The sequence below is a fragment of the Patagioenas fasciata genome, chromosome 3 (assembly GCF_037038585.1).
Source record: "Patagioenas fasciata isolate bPatFas1 chromosome 3, bPatFas1.hap1, whole genome shotgun sequence".
NCBI classification, from domain to species: Eukaryota; Metazoa; Chordata; class Aves; order Columbiformes; family Columbidae; genus Patagioenas; species Patagioenas fasciata.
The window spans coordinates 125109008-125123871 of record NC_092522.1 but is presented as its reverse complement, the minus strand read 5'-3'; the positions used below and the strand labels follow the sequence as shown (position 1 = coordinate 125123871).

Below are 14864 nucleotides of genomic sequence, written 5' to 3'. Positions count from 1 at the left end.
AGGAGATCATTCCCATTGTCTGCGCCTCCGGTCCCTCCTGGTTGTGGCTGTGCAGTGATTGTGAACTGGGATCTTTTTGGCTGTACATTTTTACCTGGTGTGCTGAGCTGGCTGGCACTCAGATTGCTGAGCTGGTTAGAACTGGCTTATCTCCCATCCTGTGCCCAACATTCTGTTCTCTAGCCCACCCAGGGGTGCAGCTAGGGGGGGTTTTATCTTCGCAAGGCCTGTGAAGTCGTCAGCGAACTCCTGTTTCTCTTACAATAAGTTACACAAAACTCCAAGCTACACAATCCTATATGGGTTAAGGGTTAACTCTCCAAGTGTTAGCTCCTTAGTTCTTCAAGCGTCAGTCAGTTAGTTCCCTGTATCCGTGCACTGGAGAAGTTTTCCAGATCTGGCACGCGGCTAGAAATGAGGATATGGACCCATTATGGCTCATAAGGGCGGTTTGGGATGGGTCTGTTGAACAGCAGGACGCTCATCGGGCCCTGCCCTCCCTCTCCCCAGGGCTCCATGTGCGTCTACAAAGTGCCGCTCCCCGATGACATCAGCAAGGAGGCAGGATACGACCCCAGCTTCGGCATGTTCCAGGGGATCCCCAGCAATGACCCCATCAACGTGTTGGTCCGAGTCTATATTGTGCGGGTGAGTGGAACTGCGTGGTGTGGAAGGCGCGATGCTGCACCCCCTCCCACGGCTCGACCCAGGAGCTGCTCCCAAGGCTGTGGGGATGGTGGATTTTAGGGATCAGTGCATCAGGGCTGAGGATGCAGCACAAGGACTGAAGCAGCTCTTTGATGGGGACTTGAATGGTGTCCCCGCAGCCGTGTGCTCCAAACACTGGGCGCAAGCCAGATCCAAGCTGCTGCCTGATCCAGAGACTTTTCTGGTGTGTAGGATGGGCAGGCGAGTCTGTCCTAATGCTGAGCTCAAGTGAATAGTTTAGATCAGCCTCCAAATCTTGCTACTGTCTCGTCTGTTCTCTGCAGGCCACGGACCTTCACCCAGCTGACATCAATGGCAAAGCTGACCCCTACATTGCCATCAAACTGGGGAAGACGGACATTAAAGACAAAGAGAACTACATCTCCAAGCAGCTGAACCCTGTCTTTGGGAAGTGAGTTGGCCAGCCCTGTTACCTGTCTGCACCTTTTCCAGGGTGAGCTAAGCCTGAGCTAAGCTTGCCAGCCCTTGGACCTGTGCCCCTGCTGGCCCACAGCTGCTGCTTGGGCTCAAAAGATGAGACTCAGCACATAGAACTTGCCTTGCAAGCAGTGTGGGCAACCTCCTCTCAGCCATCTGTCCTTCCTTGCCAGTCGTATGGTCAATATTGTAAAGGGTGTTTAACAGAGCTCCATATCTGATTAAGTACCTAGTTTAGGAACCATTAGGCCTAGAGTTGAGTGAGATTATGGCCCAGCTCTCCAGTGACACACAGAATTCATTTCAGGGTTATTGACTTGCTCTGTGCCACCTCCTGTCCGGGGCTGCTGATCTGAAACAGCCCGAGCAGAGGTTTAGTTAAAACCCCTCCCTCGAATGTCCTGCGGTGGGAGATGCAAATTAAACCCTGTGCACCGATGGAGCAGACCCACCTCACCCATGTTTGTGTCCTGAGCAGCAGCCAGACCCTTCAACAGCAGCTTTTGTCTTTCCCCTCCCCTGCTCTCCCTGCCCTAGATCCTTCGACATCGAGGCCACCTTCCCCATGGAGTCCATGCTGACAGTGGCCATCTACGACTGGGACTTGGTGGGGACTGACGACCTCATTGGAGAGACCAAGATTGACCTGGAGAACCGCTACTACAGCAAGCACCGAGCCACCTGCGGGGTGTCCCAGACCTACTCCATGTACGAGCAAAGATTTCTCTGCCCAGCCTTCTGCCTGGACCCCTGTGTCTGTCTCATCTCCCACCCCAAGCCTGGATGTCCTGCAGGAATTATTGCCTGCTAATGGGGGGGTCGGTGCTGTACCCTCACTGTTTTGTGACCAGCACAGCAGGGCAGCAGTGGAGTGGGTTGTAAGGAGCCCAGGGCAGGGAGGAAAGGACTAAGGGGCACTGATGGTACTGTGGAGAGGGGTGAGGCTGAAGCTGAATTAACAGCAGGACCAAAGGAGCAATGCTGAGCAAGTGAGGTTCACCGAGGCCAAGTGCCGGGTCCTGCACTGTGGTCACAACAACCCCATGAACGCTGCAGGCTCAGGGAAGAGTGACTGGAAATGCCCAGCGGAGAAGGCACTGGGGGTGTTGGTGACCGCAGCTGAACAGGAGCCGGTATGTGCCCAGGTGGCCAAGAGGCCACAGCATCCTGGCTGGGACCAGCACTGGTGTGGCCAGCAGGCCCAGGGCAGTGCCCGTCCCTGTGCTGGGACCTGGGGAGGCCAAGCCGCCAATCCTGGGGCAGTTTTGGGCCCCTCACTCCAAGAAAGGCCTTGAGGTGCTGGAGCGAGTGGAGAGAAGGGAATGGAGCTGGTGAGGGGCTGGAGCACAAGTGTGATGGGAGCGGCTGAGGGACCTGGGGGTTCAGCTGGAGAACAGGAGCTGAGGGGAGACCTTCTGATCTCTGAACTGCCTGAAAGGAGCTTGGAGCCAGGGGGGTCGGGCTCTGCTCCCCAGGAACAAGCGCCAGGAGCAGAGGCAACGGCCTCAAGTTGCGCCAGGGGAAGTTGAGGTTGGATCTGGGAACAATTTCTTCCCCAAAGGGCCGTGGGGCATTGGAACAGGCTGCCCAGGGCAGTGCTGGAGTCACCATCCCTGGAGGGCTGGACAGACGGACATGAGGTTCTCAGGACATGGGGCAGTGTCAGGGGTGGGGAACTGTTGGACTCGATCTTATAGGTCTTTTCCAACCAAAATGATTCTAAAAATGGAATGCACTGGGAATTTCAGGTGTGAGTGAGCACAGAGCAAAGGGGCTGGGGTGGGTGTCAGCAACATGTAGAGGGGGTACAGAGGGGCCAGGTCTGCTCTGATATTTCACATTCGCTGCCTCAGATCCTTTCGCTGCCAATCTTGGGTCCTTCATGGCAGGAATATTTACTTCACTGCCCTTGCCTCTCCTGTTCACAGACATGGTTATAACACCTGGCGTGACCCCATGAAGCCGTCCCAGATCCTGTCCAAGCTGTGCAAAGAGGGCAAGGTGGACGGGCCGCACTTCGGGCCAGGAGGAAGAGTCAAAGTTGCCAACAGGGTCTTCACCGGCCCCACGGAGATTGAGGATGAAAATGGTACCTGCCCCTGTGGGACGGAGGCTGTGGAGGGGAGCGGGGTCTGGGGTTTCCCCTCGTCATGCAGGGTTGGAGACAGACGTAGTGGCCTCGTCACCATAAAGCAGCACTGCAGTCACCCTGCCCATCACCTGAAATGGACCTTCCAGTATGTGACCAGTGAAACGGTGTCTTCTAGACACCCAGGCCAGTGGGTCGCTCTCAGAATCACCCGTGGGCGCCTGTGGCTCAGCGCCACCAAAGCTGCCTTGAGAACTTCCCCCTGGAAGTGTTTGCCCAAGAGCAACTACAGGAGCCTGCCTTGGCCCTTTGGGTGTTTAGGAAGCCATTCTCCAGGTAACTGCATCCCAAATCAATGGCTGTGTCTCAACACACTCACTTGTGCTCAGGAAAGATGAAGGCAGAGCAGGAAGGGTGTGTAAGAGGAGAACACAGTCAATGGATATGGAGCATGTTCAGATTGGGAACATGTAGAGGGGCAGGAGATCTGGGTCTTCTGTAAAAAACTGGGGTTGGAGAGAGGGGGCTGAGAGCAGTCAGGAGGTGTTGGCTGAAGGACAAGGTGTGCACAAGGCCCCTCAGTTCCAGAAGGACAGGGAACTGCTGCAGAGAGTCCAGCGCAGCCACCAAGGTGCTGGAGGGAGTGGAGCATCTCCCGTGTGAGGAAAGGCTGAGGGAGCTGGGGCTCTGGAGCTGGAGAAGAGGAGACTGAGGGGGGACTCATTCCTGGGGATCAATATGGAAAGGGGCAGTGTCAGGAGGATGGAGCCAGGCTCTTCTGGGTGACAACCAATGACAGGACAAGGGGCAATGGGTGCAAACTGGAACACAGGAGGTTCCACTGAAAGAGGAGAAGCAACTTGTTGGGGGTGAGGGTGTCAGAGCCTGGCCCAGGCTGCCCAGGGAGGTTGTGGAGTCTCCTTCTCTGCAGACATTCAAACCCACCTGGACCCCTTCCTGTGGAACCTCAGCTGGGTGTTCCTGCTCTGGGGGGATTGCACTGGATGAGCTTTCCAGGGCCTTTCAACCCCTGACACTCTGGGATTCTGTAATTCTGTGAAATGGAGAGGAGCAGCTAGCAGGCAGTTCTGTCCCCTTGGAGCAGGGGCAGCGACACGGGGCTGTTTGCTGTCCCTGGTGTCTCTCTGCCCCATTCTCCGAGCTCAGCCCTCCCTTTGCCCACGCAGGTCAGAAGAAGCAGACGGACGAGCACCTGGCCCTGAGCGTGCTGCGTCACTGGGAGGACATCCCGCGGGCGGGCTGCAAGCTGGTCCCCGAGCACGTGGAGACGCGGCCGCTGCTGAACCCCGACAAGCCGGGCATCGAGCAGGTCCCCAAATTCCCCGAGCAGACGTGGAGGCAGCTCATGCTGCAAACCCTCCAGCTGGGAGCAGAGATGTCTGCTGGGCAGGCCGGCCATAGCCCACCTCGTTGTGGGCAGCAGATCCTGCAAAGGGTGGCACTTCGGTGTCAACCAGCTTAAGAATCACCTGGTGACCCCAGCAGGCTGGATTTTCAGCGCCTCTCCTGCTCCAGCCTGCATCCGTTTCATACCCCAATGGCCCCTGGTCCTCTGAATGAGCCTGTGCACCTCGGCCCTACACCGTGTGAGGGGACACTTCTGCAGAGGGTGGGGAAGGATTTGTGACACATCTGGCGGGGTTCAGTGCTGTGGACCCTGCCCCACATCTGGCGGGGCCAGACTGATGTTGAAGGGCAAGAGGAGCTGGGGAGGGGGACATTGCCGGGTGGGTGGGGGGACGGGAGGGACAAGGGGAGCTGACTGCACCTCTCAAACCTTGCAGGGTCGCCTGGAGATGTGGGTGGACATGTTCCCCATGGACATGCCAGCGCCCGGCCCTGCCATTGATATTTCCCCCAGGAAACCGAAGAAGTAAGAAACCTCCCAGCCAGGCAGCTGCAGGGAAAGCTCCAGGCGGGATGGAGCGATGGAGACCCGCTTCTCCCCAGCCCGGCCCTCTGCCTGGGTACCTCGACCACACTGGCACAGCCAGAGACTGGAAGCATCAAGTGGTGTCTTCCCCTTCCAGAGCTACTCCTGGAGGGTGCTATCTTGCCCGTTCCATCCCCTGCAGCTCCCGAGCTCTCTCCTCTGTGCAAACTAGGAATTTAAATCGTTCTCCAGTTCAGCCCACGGCAAGGCACCTGGGGCAGGGGAGGTTATTGGGACAGAGCGGTCAACGCAAGCAGGACAGAGTAGACAACGAGCAGTGCAGTAGAGTTCTTCCCAGCCCACCCTGCCCTCTCCCAACTCATGTAGAGAGAGGAAAGACATTTCGTTTCTCACCATCCCTCCCAGCCCTGCCTTACCCTGCTCCACTGTGTCCCTGGGCCCGTTTTCCCACCCCCAGGGCTGGGATACAGGGACAGCACTGGGCATCCTGCTGGGAATGGTTTCCTGGAAAGGGCTGTTGGGCACTGGAACAGGCTGCCCAGGGCAGTGGTGGAGTCACCATCCCTGGAGGGGTTTAAAAGGTGTTTAGATGAGGTTCTTAGGGACACGGGTTAGTGCTGGAGTTGGTTGGGCAGAGAGGTGGTGGATGAAGCATCCCTGGAGACATCCCAGGCCAGGCTGGACGGGGCTCTGAGCAACCTGAGCTGGTGCAGATGTCCCTGCTCATGGCAGGGGGACTGGGGGAGCTGGGAAGGTCCTTTCAACACAAACCATCCTGTGCACCAAGTTTCCGAACCAAGCTGCACACAAAGGGCAGTGCTGGGAATATCTCTGAGTCTCTGAATGTGCTGGAGTCCCAAGAAGGACGGTGATGCCCGTTTCTAGCAGGGAACAGCCCTGCTGGGGGCAAAACCAGAAAGAGAGTTGGGCTCAGATTGTTCTGCAGACCCATTTTAGCCAGAAATGTACCCAAGGCCAAGCGTGGGCTGTGCCCTCAAGCCTTTGGCTTGGGCCTTGCAGAGGTGCAAAGCAGAGGGCAGCGAAACTCCCTGTGCTGCTCTGAGCTCATGTGGAGATCCCCCCTGCTCCTGCCCTCCTGATCCCTCAGATATTGTCCCTGTGAGCAGCTCCTGGCAGCGTCACGCCCATTCCCTCCTGTCCTTTTGCCGGCCCCCATGCCTCACCTCCTTGTCTCCCTTCCTCCTGCCAGATATGAGCTTAGAGTGATAGTGTGGAACACAGACGAGGTCATCCTGGAGGACGATGACTACTTCACTGGCGAGAAATCCAGTGACATTTTTGTCCGGGGGTAGGTACAGTGTGGCGTGCCAGTACCGTCCCCTCCGCTGCTCCTTTTGGGGGGATGCTCGTGCTTGCTGGGGTCCCTGGGGTGGTTTTGGGGCGGGAAGTGTGGTTACAGCACGGACCGGGCTGCAGGGTCAGACAGCGCCAACACTGCCATTTCTGTGCTGTTTCTTGCCTCTCCGTCTCTCTCTTGCCTGGCTGCCCAGCTTTGAGCTGCGGGTTATAATCTGGAACACTGATGAGGTGGTTTTGGAAGATGATGCTTTTCTGGTGGGAGAGAAGTCGTTTGACATCTCTGTCAGGGGGTAATGGCCGTGGCCTTGCTGCTTGGTCCTGTCTGCCCCTCTTTTCCTTGTCGTGTTTGTCTTGATGTCCTGATTTGGCTTTTCAGCCCCGCAACTTCTAATTCCAGCACCTTGAGCCAAATGGGTTAGTTCCCATCTCCACTTTCCTGTCACCCAGCTGTAGGGGGAAACCCCTTCCAAAGCTCACCCCATTCTTTAAAGGACCTCAAATCAACGCAACAGCACTTCAGGCTGGTGTGGTGATTTCCCACCCATGGTTAAACTGCTCGGTGCTTCCTCTGCAGCAGCACCAGCTCAGGCCAGGTCTCCTCCACGTGCACCTCTCAGAAAACTGGCTCTGTTTTGGCATCCTGGGTCCTGCCAGCACAGCAGATTTTCTGCAGTGGTTCTGGATCTGAAATGCTTCAGCCCTTCCCCATCAGTGTGACGGGGAATCACTCAATCTTGGTGTTTTGTGGAGCAGAGCAGCGGATCAGAGGCCAAGAGAATGACCCTGTGTTGGGTGCCCGAGCATGGAGTCATGTCCTGCTGGCTGCAGGACAGACACAGCAACCTGGGGAATGGAGGTGCCTTGGCTCATCAGAGAAAGGGGCTGGCGGTACCCACAGTCTTTAAAACAAAGCTGTGTTCCCCTAGGGCCCAGACTTGCTCTTAGGGACCATTCTCGGTGTCCCTTTTGCTCTGAGAATCCTGCTCACCGGAGACAGAAAATTAGGCATACAAGCCCACGTGATGGTAAGGTCCCACGGCCACCCCCTCTGGCAGGGCTGGGACCCAGTGACAGTGCCTGAGCTGGGCACTGCCGGTCCCTTCAGACGGGGTCAGCAGAGACAACCCCACCCTCGAGCAGAGTTGGCAGGTCCTAAATACCTGAGACAGGTTGGATAGATGTGTCCGGACACAGGGAGCCTGCAGTGACCAGCACAGACCGAGCTGCCATCAGGATGGGCCAACCCATGCCATGGTGGAGTGAGGTCTCTACAGTCTCCTGGGCCTGTTGGCTCCACGGGCGCAGGCTAGGGACATCCTTCCAGCACACTCCGCTCCAGACTCCCCAGCGATGCTCGTTGCTCCTGCCCACCTATTTAACACCTCCCTTCCAAAGAAAGACCTCTGACAACCTGCTTGTGTTTCTTGCTGTCCAACCCACCCTGTTCCCTCTAGGTCCCTTCTGTCCCCATGTCACCCCTCAGAGAGGCTGCTGCAGTGATTCGAGCAGCCCCAGCCTGTTGCTGATGCCTCTCAGGTCCTTGCAGTCCATCCTGGAGACATCCTGGCTGCACAGGCAGGATGGTCCTGTGCCTTTGTGCCTTTCTCCTCCCTCCTGTAACGTGTGCCACCTCCCTCTGGGCTCTGCAGGTGGCTGAAGGGTCAGCAGGAGGACAAGCAAGACACGGACGTCCATTACCACTCGCTCACTGGTGAAGGCAACTTCAACTGGCGCTACATCTTCCCCTTTGACTACCTGATGGCAGAGGAGAAGATCGTCATCTCCAAGAAGGAGTCCATGTTCTCCTGGGATGAGACCGAGTACAAGATCCCAGCCCGCCTCACCCTGCAGGTCTGGGACGCTGATCACTTCTCGGCCGACGATTTCCTCGGTGAGTGGGGGATCCAGTGAGCTGGGACCCCACGGCTGGACAAGTGGGGAGCAGTGTGGGATGAGACAAAGCCTATATTAGAGCAGAACCTACAAGGGCAGCCACAATGTCCTACAAACCTCTTTAGATGCTACAGGTAGGATGAGAGTCCTTGTCTCCGCTGCTACTGTTCAAAAGCTGCTCCTGAAGCAAAGATGTCAGCTTGTTTGTTCCCAGAACTAGCTCAAAGCTGCTCCCCAGGGCAGGACATGCTGGTCCAGCCCATCTCCAGCCAAGGACTCAGCATTTTGGGGGTGCTAACATCTGTCCTCCCCTTTCTCCTGCCAGGGGCCATCGAGCTGGACCTGAATCGTTTCCCCCGGGGAGCCAAGACGTCGAAACAGTGCAGCCTGGAGATGGTGACGAACGAGGCAGAGCTGCCCATGGTCTCCATCTTCAAGCAGAAGCGGGTGAAGGGCTGGTGGCCGTTTGTGGCCAGAGATGAGAACGATGAGCTGGAGGTCACTGTAAGGATGGGGAAAAAGGAGGGATTTTGTGTCCTGGGGCTTGCGCTCTTTGCAGACACCCCCACTCCCTGCACTTGCCTGTGTTCCCTCAGGTCCCCTCTTGTCACCAGGTCAGGAGGGGCTGAGGCGGGGAGCACTGCCTGGGTCTCAGCACAACTCTCTGCTCCTTGCAGGGGAAAGTCGAGGCTGAACTGCACCTTCTGACAGCAGAGGAGGCAGAGAAATCCCCTGCCGGGCTGGCTCGCAACGAGCCTGACCCGCTGGAGAAACCCAAGTGAGTAGGAAACCCCACTCCCCAGAGGACACTGGGGTCCTGGGACGTGCTGTGGGGTGGTCCCTGGGGGGACAGCCAGGCATGGGGAGGCAAGGAGGGGCCACTATCGCGTTGGCATTAACGATGGGTATTTGTTTCCTCTGCAGCCGCCCAGACACGTCCTTCATCTGGTTCCTGAACCCGCTCAAGTCCATCAAATACCTCATCTGCACGCGCTACAAGTGGCTCATCATCAAAATTGTCCTGGCCCTCTTGCTCCTCATCATGATCGCCCTCTTCCTCTACAGCATGCCAGGCTACATGGTCAAGAAGCTGCTGGGAGCATGAAGCACGGGAGCCTCCCCTGTCCCCAGCGCTGCGCCAGTACCTTCCCCGGCTCTGTGCCCTTCTCCTCCCCGCAGCCTCAGGGGACATCTCCTCCCTGCTGCTGGGCCCCCCCTTTTCCCTTCCTCCTCTGTGGGCTCCATTTGTGGCTTTAGTCCCAGAGAAACGAGGCTGGAGAACGGTATCGATCAGGGGCTGGTGGAGGTGCCCAGCCGGCTACTGTGGGGCAACCACAGAGCCCTTTGCCCATCAGAGCCACGGCCAGCGTCCCCCTGGGAAAATCAACCCCCAGTGCCAGGGGAAGAGGAGCGAGAGCTGGGGCTGCATCGCTGGAGGCGCTCCCCAACGGCTCCTCCTTGGAGGGAAATACAGACACAAGGATGGAGCAGGGACCTGGGACAGCTGGGGACATGCCAGCCCCCACAGCGCCTGTCCTCTCTGCCAGCACCGTCCCTGCTCCACTAATAGCTCTGGAGGTCACTGTCCCCCGGTATGGGTGCCCATCCCACCATGGGAACATGAGGTATCGTGTCCTAGCAGCCACCAAGACCCTGCGCTTCCCTCCCCGTGGCTCTGGCACAGGCAGGGCAGTGTCCAGCAGTTCAAACATCTTCCTAAAGTCACCAACCAAGCCATGGTGGCAGCTGGACAGCCAGAGGGCTCACAGGGAGCCACGTTCTCTGGCAGTAGGAGCTCCCCGTGGCCTTTCTGATTCTCTGTTTATTTTTTTTGGATTGATGCATATTGTGGCTGGAGTCTTTCTTGCCACACATGTTAGAGAAGGGCTCTTTTCTCAGCTCGCTGCAGTATACAGCTGTCGAAAAGCCACCTTTCTCAGCTTCAAGTCTGCAAGATCCTCTTAGAAAAACTGAGGACATCTCGGGAATGGTTTTAAGATACTACAGTTTTAATGAGTCAATAAAAATTGGCTTTCACTTCTGGGTTCTCTGCTGAAGCCTCACATGAGCAGGGAGATGTTCCACTGCTGCCTGCTTTTCCAGACAAGTCCTTTCCTCCTCCACTTTGCCCCACTGCTTCCCAGTCGCAGTCTGTTCTCCCACTGAGAACAGGTGGGAGCAGGTGGGCAGCGATGTCCTCACACCACCACCTCCGTGGTGCGTGCGAGTGCGTCAGCCCTGCGCTGGAGATCCAGCCGCACCATCCGCTCCCACTCCGCGGCATCCCAGGAGTGCTGGATGCGCCGCTGCAGACTGAGCGCCGGCCCCAGGTCCTTGAACCACACAGGGGGCAGTGGCTCCAGCCCAGCCCTGCGCAGCCGCTCCAGGGCTGCACGGGACAGGGGCTGTGCCCATGGGGGCCAGGGATATTTGGTGACCGCACCGGGGAGAGAGTCCCCTTGCCCAGCCGGCTGCAGGTCTGGAGCAGCCCTTCTGTCCTTCTCGCCCAGTCCTGCCTGTCCCTCTGGTGTCCCCTGGGTGCTGAGGATGGGACACGACACCTGCGAGGTCTCACTGTCCCCAGGACTCCTGGGCTGCATGGGCACTGCGCTGTGGAGAGACGCCCCCTGCCCAGCTGGCTGCAGGTCTGCGCTGCCGGCACCGCTGCGTTTTGTCCAAAGCTGCTGCTCAGAAGCAGCTCTTGTGTCCTGCCCATCCAGTCCCATCTGTCCCTGTGGTGTCCTGAGGACAGGATGTGGGACCTTCAAGCACTTGCTGCTCGTGGGCAGAGAACGGTCACAGTCCTTGCAGCTCATCTCGGGAGCAGCTTCAGGGAGCACCTGCGTTCTTTCCCATGTGTAGACCGTCTCCCCACAGACGACCAGCTCAAATTTCAGCTCCAAATCCATCTCTACCAGTTTCCCCTTGACCATCATCATGTCCAATCTGTGCAGGATGACGACCAGAACGAGGAGGTCCTGTTGTTCCTTGGGCTCGCTGCAGTGCGGGCAGCTGCTCGTGAGGCATCGACGGCACTGCAGGCAGACCAGATACTCTCTACTTGTGGATTTGTGCAAGACTGGAGTCCTGCTATTCCGAGATGCTTCCTTCAGCTCCTCCATCAGGTCATAGCAGATTGAGATGATGTCCAGGGAGTCCATCAGGGATCTGCTGAGCTCCTCCATGTTGTCGATGGAGTGCCGGTTCCTCGGGAGCTCGGAGCTGCTGTCAGCAAGGGAACATCCACGTGGACCCTTGTTTTCTGTCTCCTGGAGGAGCTCCCTTGCAGAGGCTGCTTCCCCACTGCAGCTGCTTGTCCACAATTCTCCTTGCTGGGGAATGCACTGGCTGTGGGGGAAAGAGCGGCTGGACTGTGGGGGCTGCTGTGGGGCAGGACAGACCCAGCACCCTCTCTCTGCCTTCTCCCATCCCGTGGGAGATCTCCCAGCTCCCTGGTGCCAGCCCTGCCAGCTCTGGGATCACTGACTGAGCTGGGGACCTGAGGACATGGGCCAGGCCAAGCCCAGCAGCGCAAGGACAGAGCGAGCGGCTGGGAACCCTCAGCCCAAGGCAGGGGCTCTCGAGGGGCTGCCCCTGCAGGGAAGGGCTCTCCTTACCCAGACCTGGAGCTCTCTGCAGACACCTCCTTGCTTTCACAGGGCTCTGGTTGCGATGGGCTCCCTTGGCCGGGAGCCGCAGTCTTGCCCGGGGCAGCTCTGGGACGGGGCTGCTTCCCCATGAGGTCCGTCCCTCTTCTGCTCTGGGCGCTCTTCCTCACACAGGTGCCCTGTCCGCAGGAAGCAAAGCCCGGGTCAGTGTGAGGTGTCCCCCCTTGGCCAGGAAACAAGGACCCTGGGAAGGGTGGCTGGAGTGACAGGGACAGAAGTGGCCCAGCCCCAAGCCTGGTGCCCAGCGGAGGTGGCTCGGTGGCTCCAGGGCAGGGGCCTGGCTGGGTGGGCAATGGGCACTGCTCACTGTTCCCTCCCAAAACGGAACAGTCCAGACACCGACCTTGGCCTTGATGTTGCTGGCCCGACGGGCCATGTAGATGCTCACACCCATGCTGCCCAGCGAGGTGATGATGCGGGGCAGCAGGATGTTGCAGAGGATCCAGACAGTCAGGAAGAAGATGAAGATCAGCAGGATCAGCTGCCAATCCCTCATGTTCCTGACGCAGCGCCTGAATCTCCTCTGGGGTCTCTGCAGGACAAGGGGATGTGCAAAGTGTCAGCTGGGGAGGCCGAGAAACCCGGCGAGATCCCCGGGGCGAGGAGAGGTTGGGGTGACACCGAAGCACCCGCTCCTACCTGCGCCTTTGCTTTTCTTTCCATCTCTGATGTGTTTTCCACACACTTGCCCATCTCGCTTGCTCGCTTGCTCACTGGCTCGCGTGCAGTCGAAGTGACACCTGAGCCTCCCCAAAACCCACTTAAATAGGGGCCACATTTGTGATGCACCGGTGACATCACAGTGACACACAAGGGCTGCCCGGTGACCCAGGGCTGAGCTGGCACAGGGGATGGTGCAGCCGCCCCAGAGAGCCCCCACCCCCCGGCACAACGAGCCACTGGGACGGCTGCATGGACCTGGGGGCCTCGAGAGCTCTTCATTTCTGGACTAAACCGGGGGAACAAGCTCCAGGCTCCGCGGGGCTGGCGGGGGGCGCTGTGCACAGCGGGATCCTGGCACAGCCCCTGTGCCGCCTCACAGGGCTCTGCTGACCCAGCCAGGACCAGCAGCGCAGAGCACACAGCACCCAGCGAGCTCTCGCAGGGCGCTGAGGCCGCTTTTCAACACCAATAACTCCGCCCTGACCCCCTTTATCTCCCCTGCCCCTCGGCTCGGGCCCGCAGACGTTACCCGCCCCCAACGGTCGCTGGGAGAAGGCGGGAAAGCGCCGCGCATGCGCAGTGCGAAATTTACGAACGCGCGGGGAGCTCAGCCGCACATGCGCGGTGCTGGCGTTGCCAAACAACGTGGGGACGCCGCAGCCGCCGCTCCGGGCGGGCCGGGGCTGCATGAGCCGGGCAGCGGGCGCGGATGCGGGATGGCGGGCACCGGGCCCGGCCCCCAGCGACCTCGGGCCCCAGGAGCGCATCGCTGCCCGCCTTGATGCCAAGTGCCGGTGAGAAACGGGGCTCGTGTTTTCCCCGCCCCGCCTGCCCCCCCACCGGCTCCGCCTAAATCAGAGCCGGGCCCAGGCCGCTCCCTGCCCCACGCCGGCACCAGGTCCCGCTCCTTCTCCCCAGACTCTGTCTGGTCGCAGGTGATCTCCTCTTCCCCAGACTGCCACTGGAGTTCATGCCCCCACCCCCGAACTAGTCCCCGTTCCCTCACCCCAAACTGGCACCCAGTGCCGAGCCCCCCCAGGACCGGCACAGGCGCGGAGACCGTCCCCAGGGCTCAGAGCAGCCCCCGCCCCACACCAGCCCTGGGGCAGGACCCCTACCACAAACTGGCGGGGGGCAGGGAGCCAACGTGGCCTTTGGAGCCTTCCTGGCACCCAGGACCTCCCCCCAAACTGGCCTTGGGCCAGGGACCACCCTGAATCCTGAGCCAGGCAGAGACCTCCCCACTCCCTGCTGAATGGCAGCGGGTCAGGGACCACCCCCGCAATCCCAGCTCAGCCCGAAGTCAAGGCCATCCCTGTGCTGTCCCCGGCCCAGCGCTGGGGCAGCAATACCTTCTTCCCCAAGATATTGCCCTGCCACGGACCCGCTGCCCCCCGCACAGACTCAGCACCAGGCCGGTGCTCTCCTGGGTCAGGCCGCTGTTGTTCTCAATGCTGGGACTCCCCAGCCATGGGGACACCTTTCCCCAAACCAGGACGGAGCTGGGGGCCTTGCCCAAGCCCTCGCTGTCTCTCCAGGCTGGGTGACATGGGACTGTGAAGTGGCAGTGCCTGCCACCCCCTTCTCAGCTGGGGCTGGCTCGGGCTCTTCCCCACCCTGTGGAAACCCAGGGCAACAACCACCATCTGCTCCCCAAACCGAGAGTGACCCTCCACAAGGTGCCTGTGAACCCCGGTACCAACCCACGGGACCAAACCGTCCCTGCGTCACTAACGTCCCCTCCCACCCAAACAGGCTTGTGTTCTCCTTCCTGACCCCAGAGCTTCCCTTTAGCTTAGACTGATCCCAAGCAAGGACCGTGGGACCGGTGCCAGCCCTCCAGCGGCTCTGGACACGCTGGTGTCTTCATGGCCGATCAAGTGTCCCCCCAGCCAACAAAGGGCTCTGTCCCCTGCCCTCCTCCCCGGGGACGCAAAGAGGGGCTGAGCCCCCAGCTGTGCCCCAGGAGTAACCAGCCCTGGGCTGCACTCCCAGCTGCCCACAGAGAAGCCTGGACCCCGTTTTCCCTCGGAGAGGCCGTCCCAGCCCCTCCTGCCTCCTTCCTGCGGCTGTGGGGACGCCCTGGCTGCTGCCGGGGGAGTCACTGAGGGCTCTGCTCACTGCAGTGTTCAGATCTGGCTCTGATTCCACGCGCGCCTTTGCTTTGTTC

The 14864-nt window shown here is 59.4% G+C and overlaps 2 protein-coding genes across 8 annotated transcripts in view; one reads left to right on the top strand and one right to left on the bottom strand.

The window, feature by feature from the left end:
- The window catches only part of OTOF (otoferlin), a 114538-nt gene extending 104136 nt beyond the window's left edge, over positions 1-10402 (top strand). For all 7 annotated transcript variants that reach the window (XM_071807220.1, XM_071807219.1, XM_071807218.1 and 4 more), the window contains 11 exons: positions 511-648; positions 993-1120; positions 1684-1854; positions 3075-3235; positions 4423-4565; positions 5041-5129; positions 6361-6459; positions 8120-8361; positions 8689-8867; positions 9041-9141; positions 9288-10402. In XM_071807220.1, coding sequence (XP_071663321.1) covers positions 511-648; positions 993-1120; positions 1684-1854; positions 3075-3235; positions 4423-4565; positions 5041-5129; positions 6361-6459; positions 8120-8361; positions 8689-8867; positions 9041-9141; positions 9288-9468 — 1632 coding nt within the window. In that variant the 3' untranslated portion in view covers positions 9469-10402. The remainder of the gene's footprint in view (positions 1-510; positions 649-992; positions 1121-1683; positions 1855-3074; positions 3236-4422; positions 4566-5040; positions 5130-6360; positions 6460-8119; positions 8362-8688; positions 8868-9040; positions 9142-9287) is intronic.
- Positions 10403-10549: 147 nt separating this feature from the next.
- Positions 10550-13460, bottom strand: LOC139827666 (uncharacterized). Its single transcript, XM_071807237.1, has 4 exons — positions 12671-13460; positions 12375-12563; positions 11981-12150; positions 10550-11711 (listed from the first exon to the last, which is right to left on the bottom strand). Exons 1-4 carry the CDS (start codon positions 12971-12973, stop codon positions 10562-10564), a joined length of 1812 nt encoding a protein of 603 aa, XP_071663338.1. The 5' UTR covers positions 12974-13460; the 3' UTR covers positions 10550-10561.
- Positions 13461-14864: the final 1404 nt, after the last annotated feature.

Coding starts and splice junctions, on each gene's coding strand:
- LOC139827666 (XM_071807237.1), bottom strand. CDS start 12,973: ATGAAGAGCTCTCGAGGCCCCCAGGTCCATGCAGCCGTCCCAGTGGCT. Junction 12,564..12,670: donor AAAGAAAAGCAAAGGCGCAG/GTAGGAGCGGGT, acceptor CTTGTCCTGCAG/AGACCCCAGAGGAGATTCAG. Junction 11,712..11,980: donor GCAGAGAGCTCCAGGTCTGG/GTAAGGAGAGCC, acceptor TTTCCCCCACAG/CCAGTGCATTCCCCAGCAAG.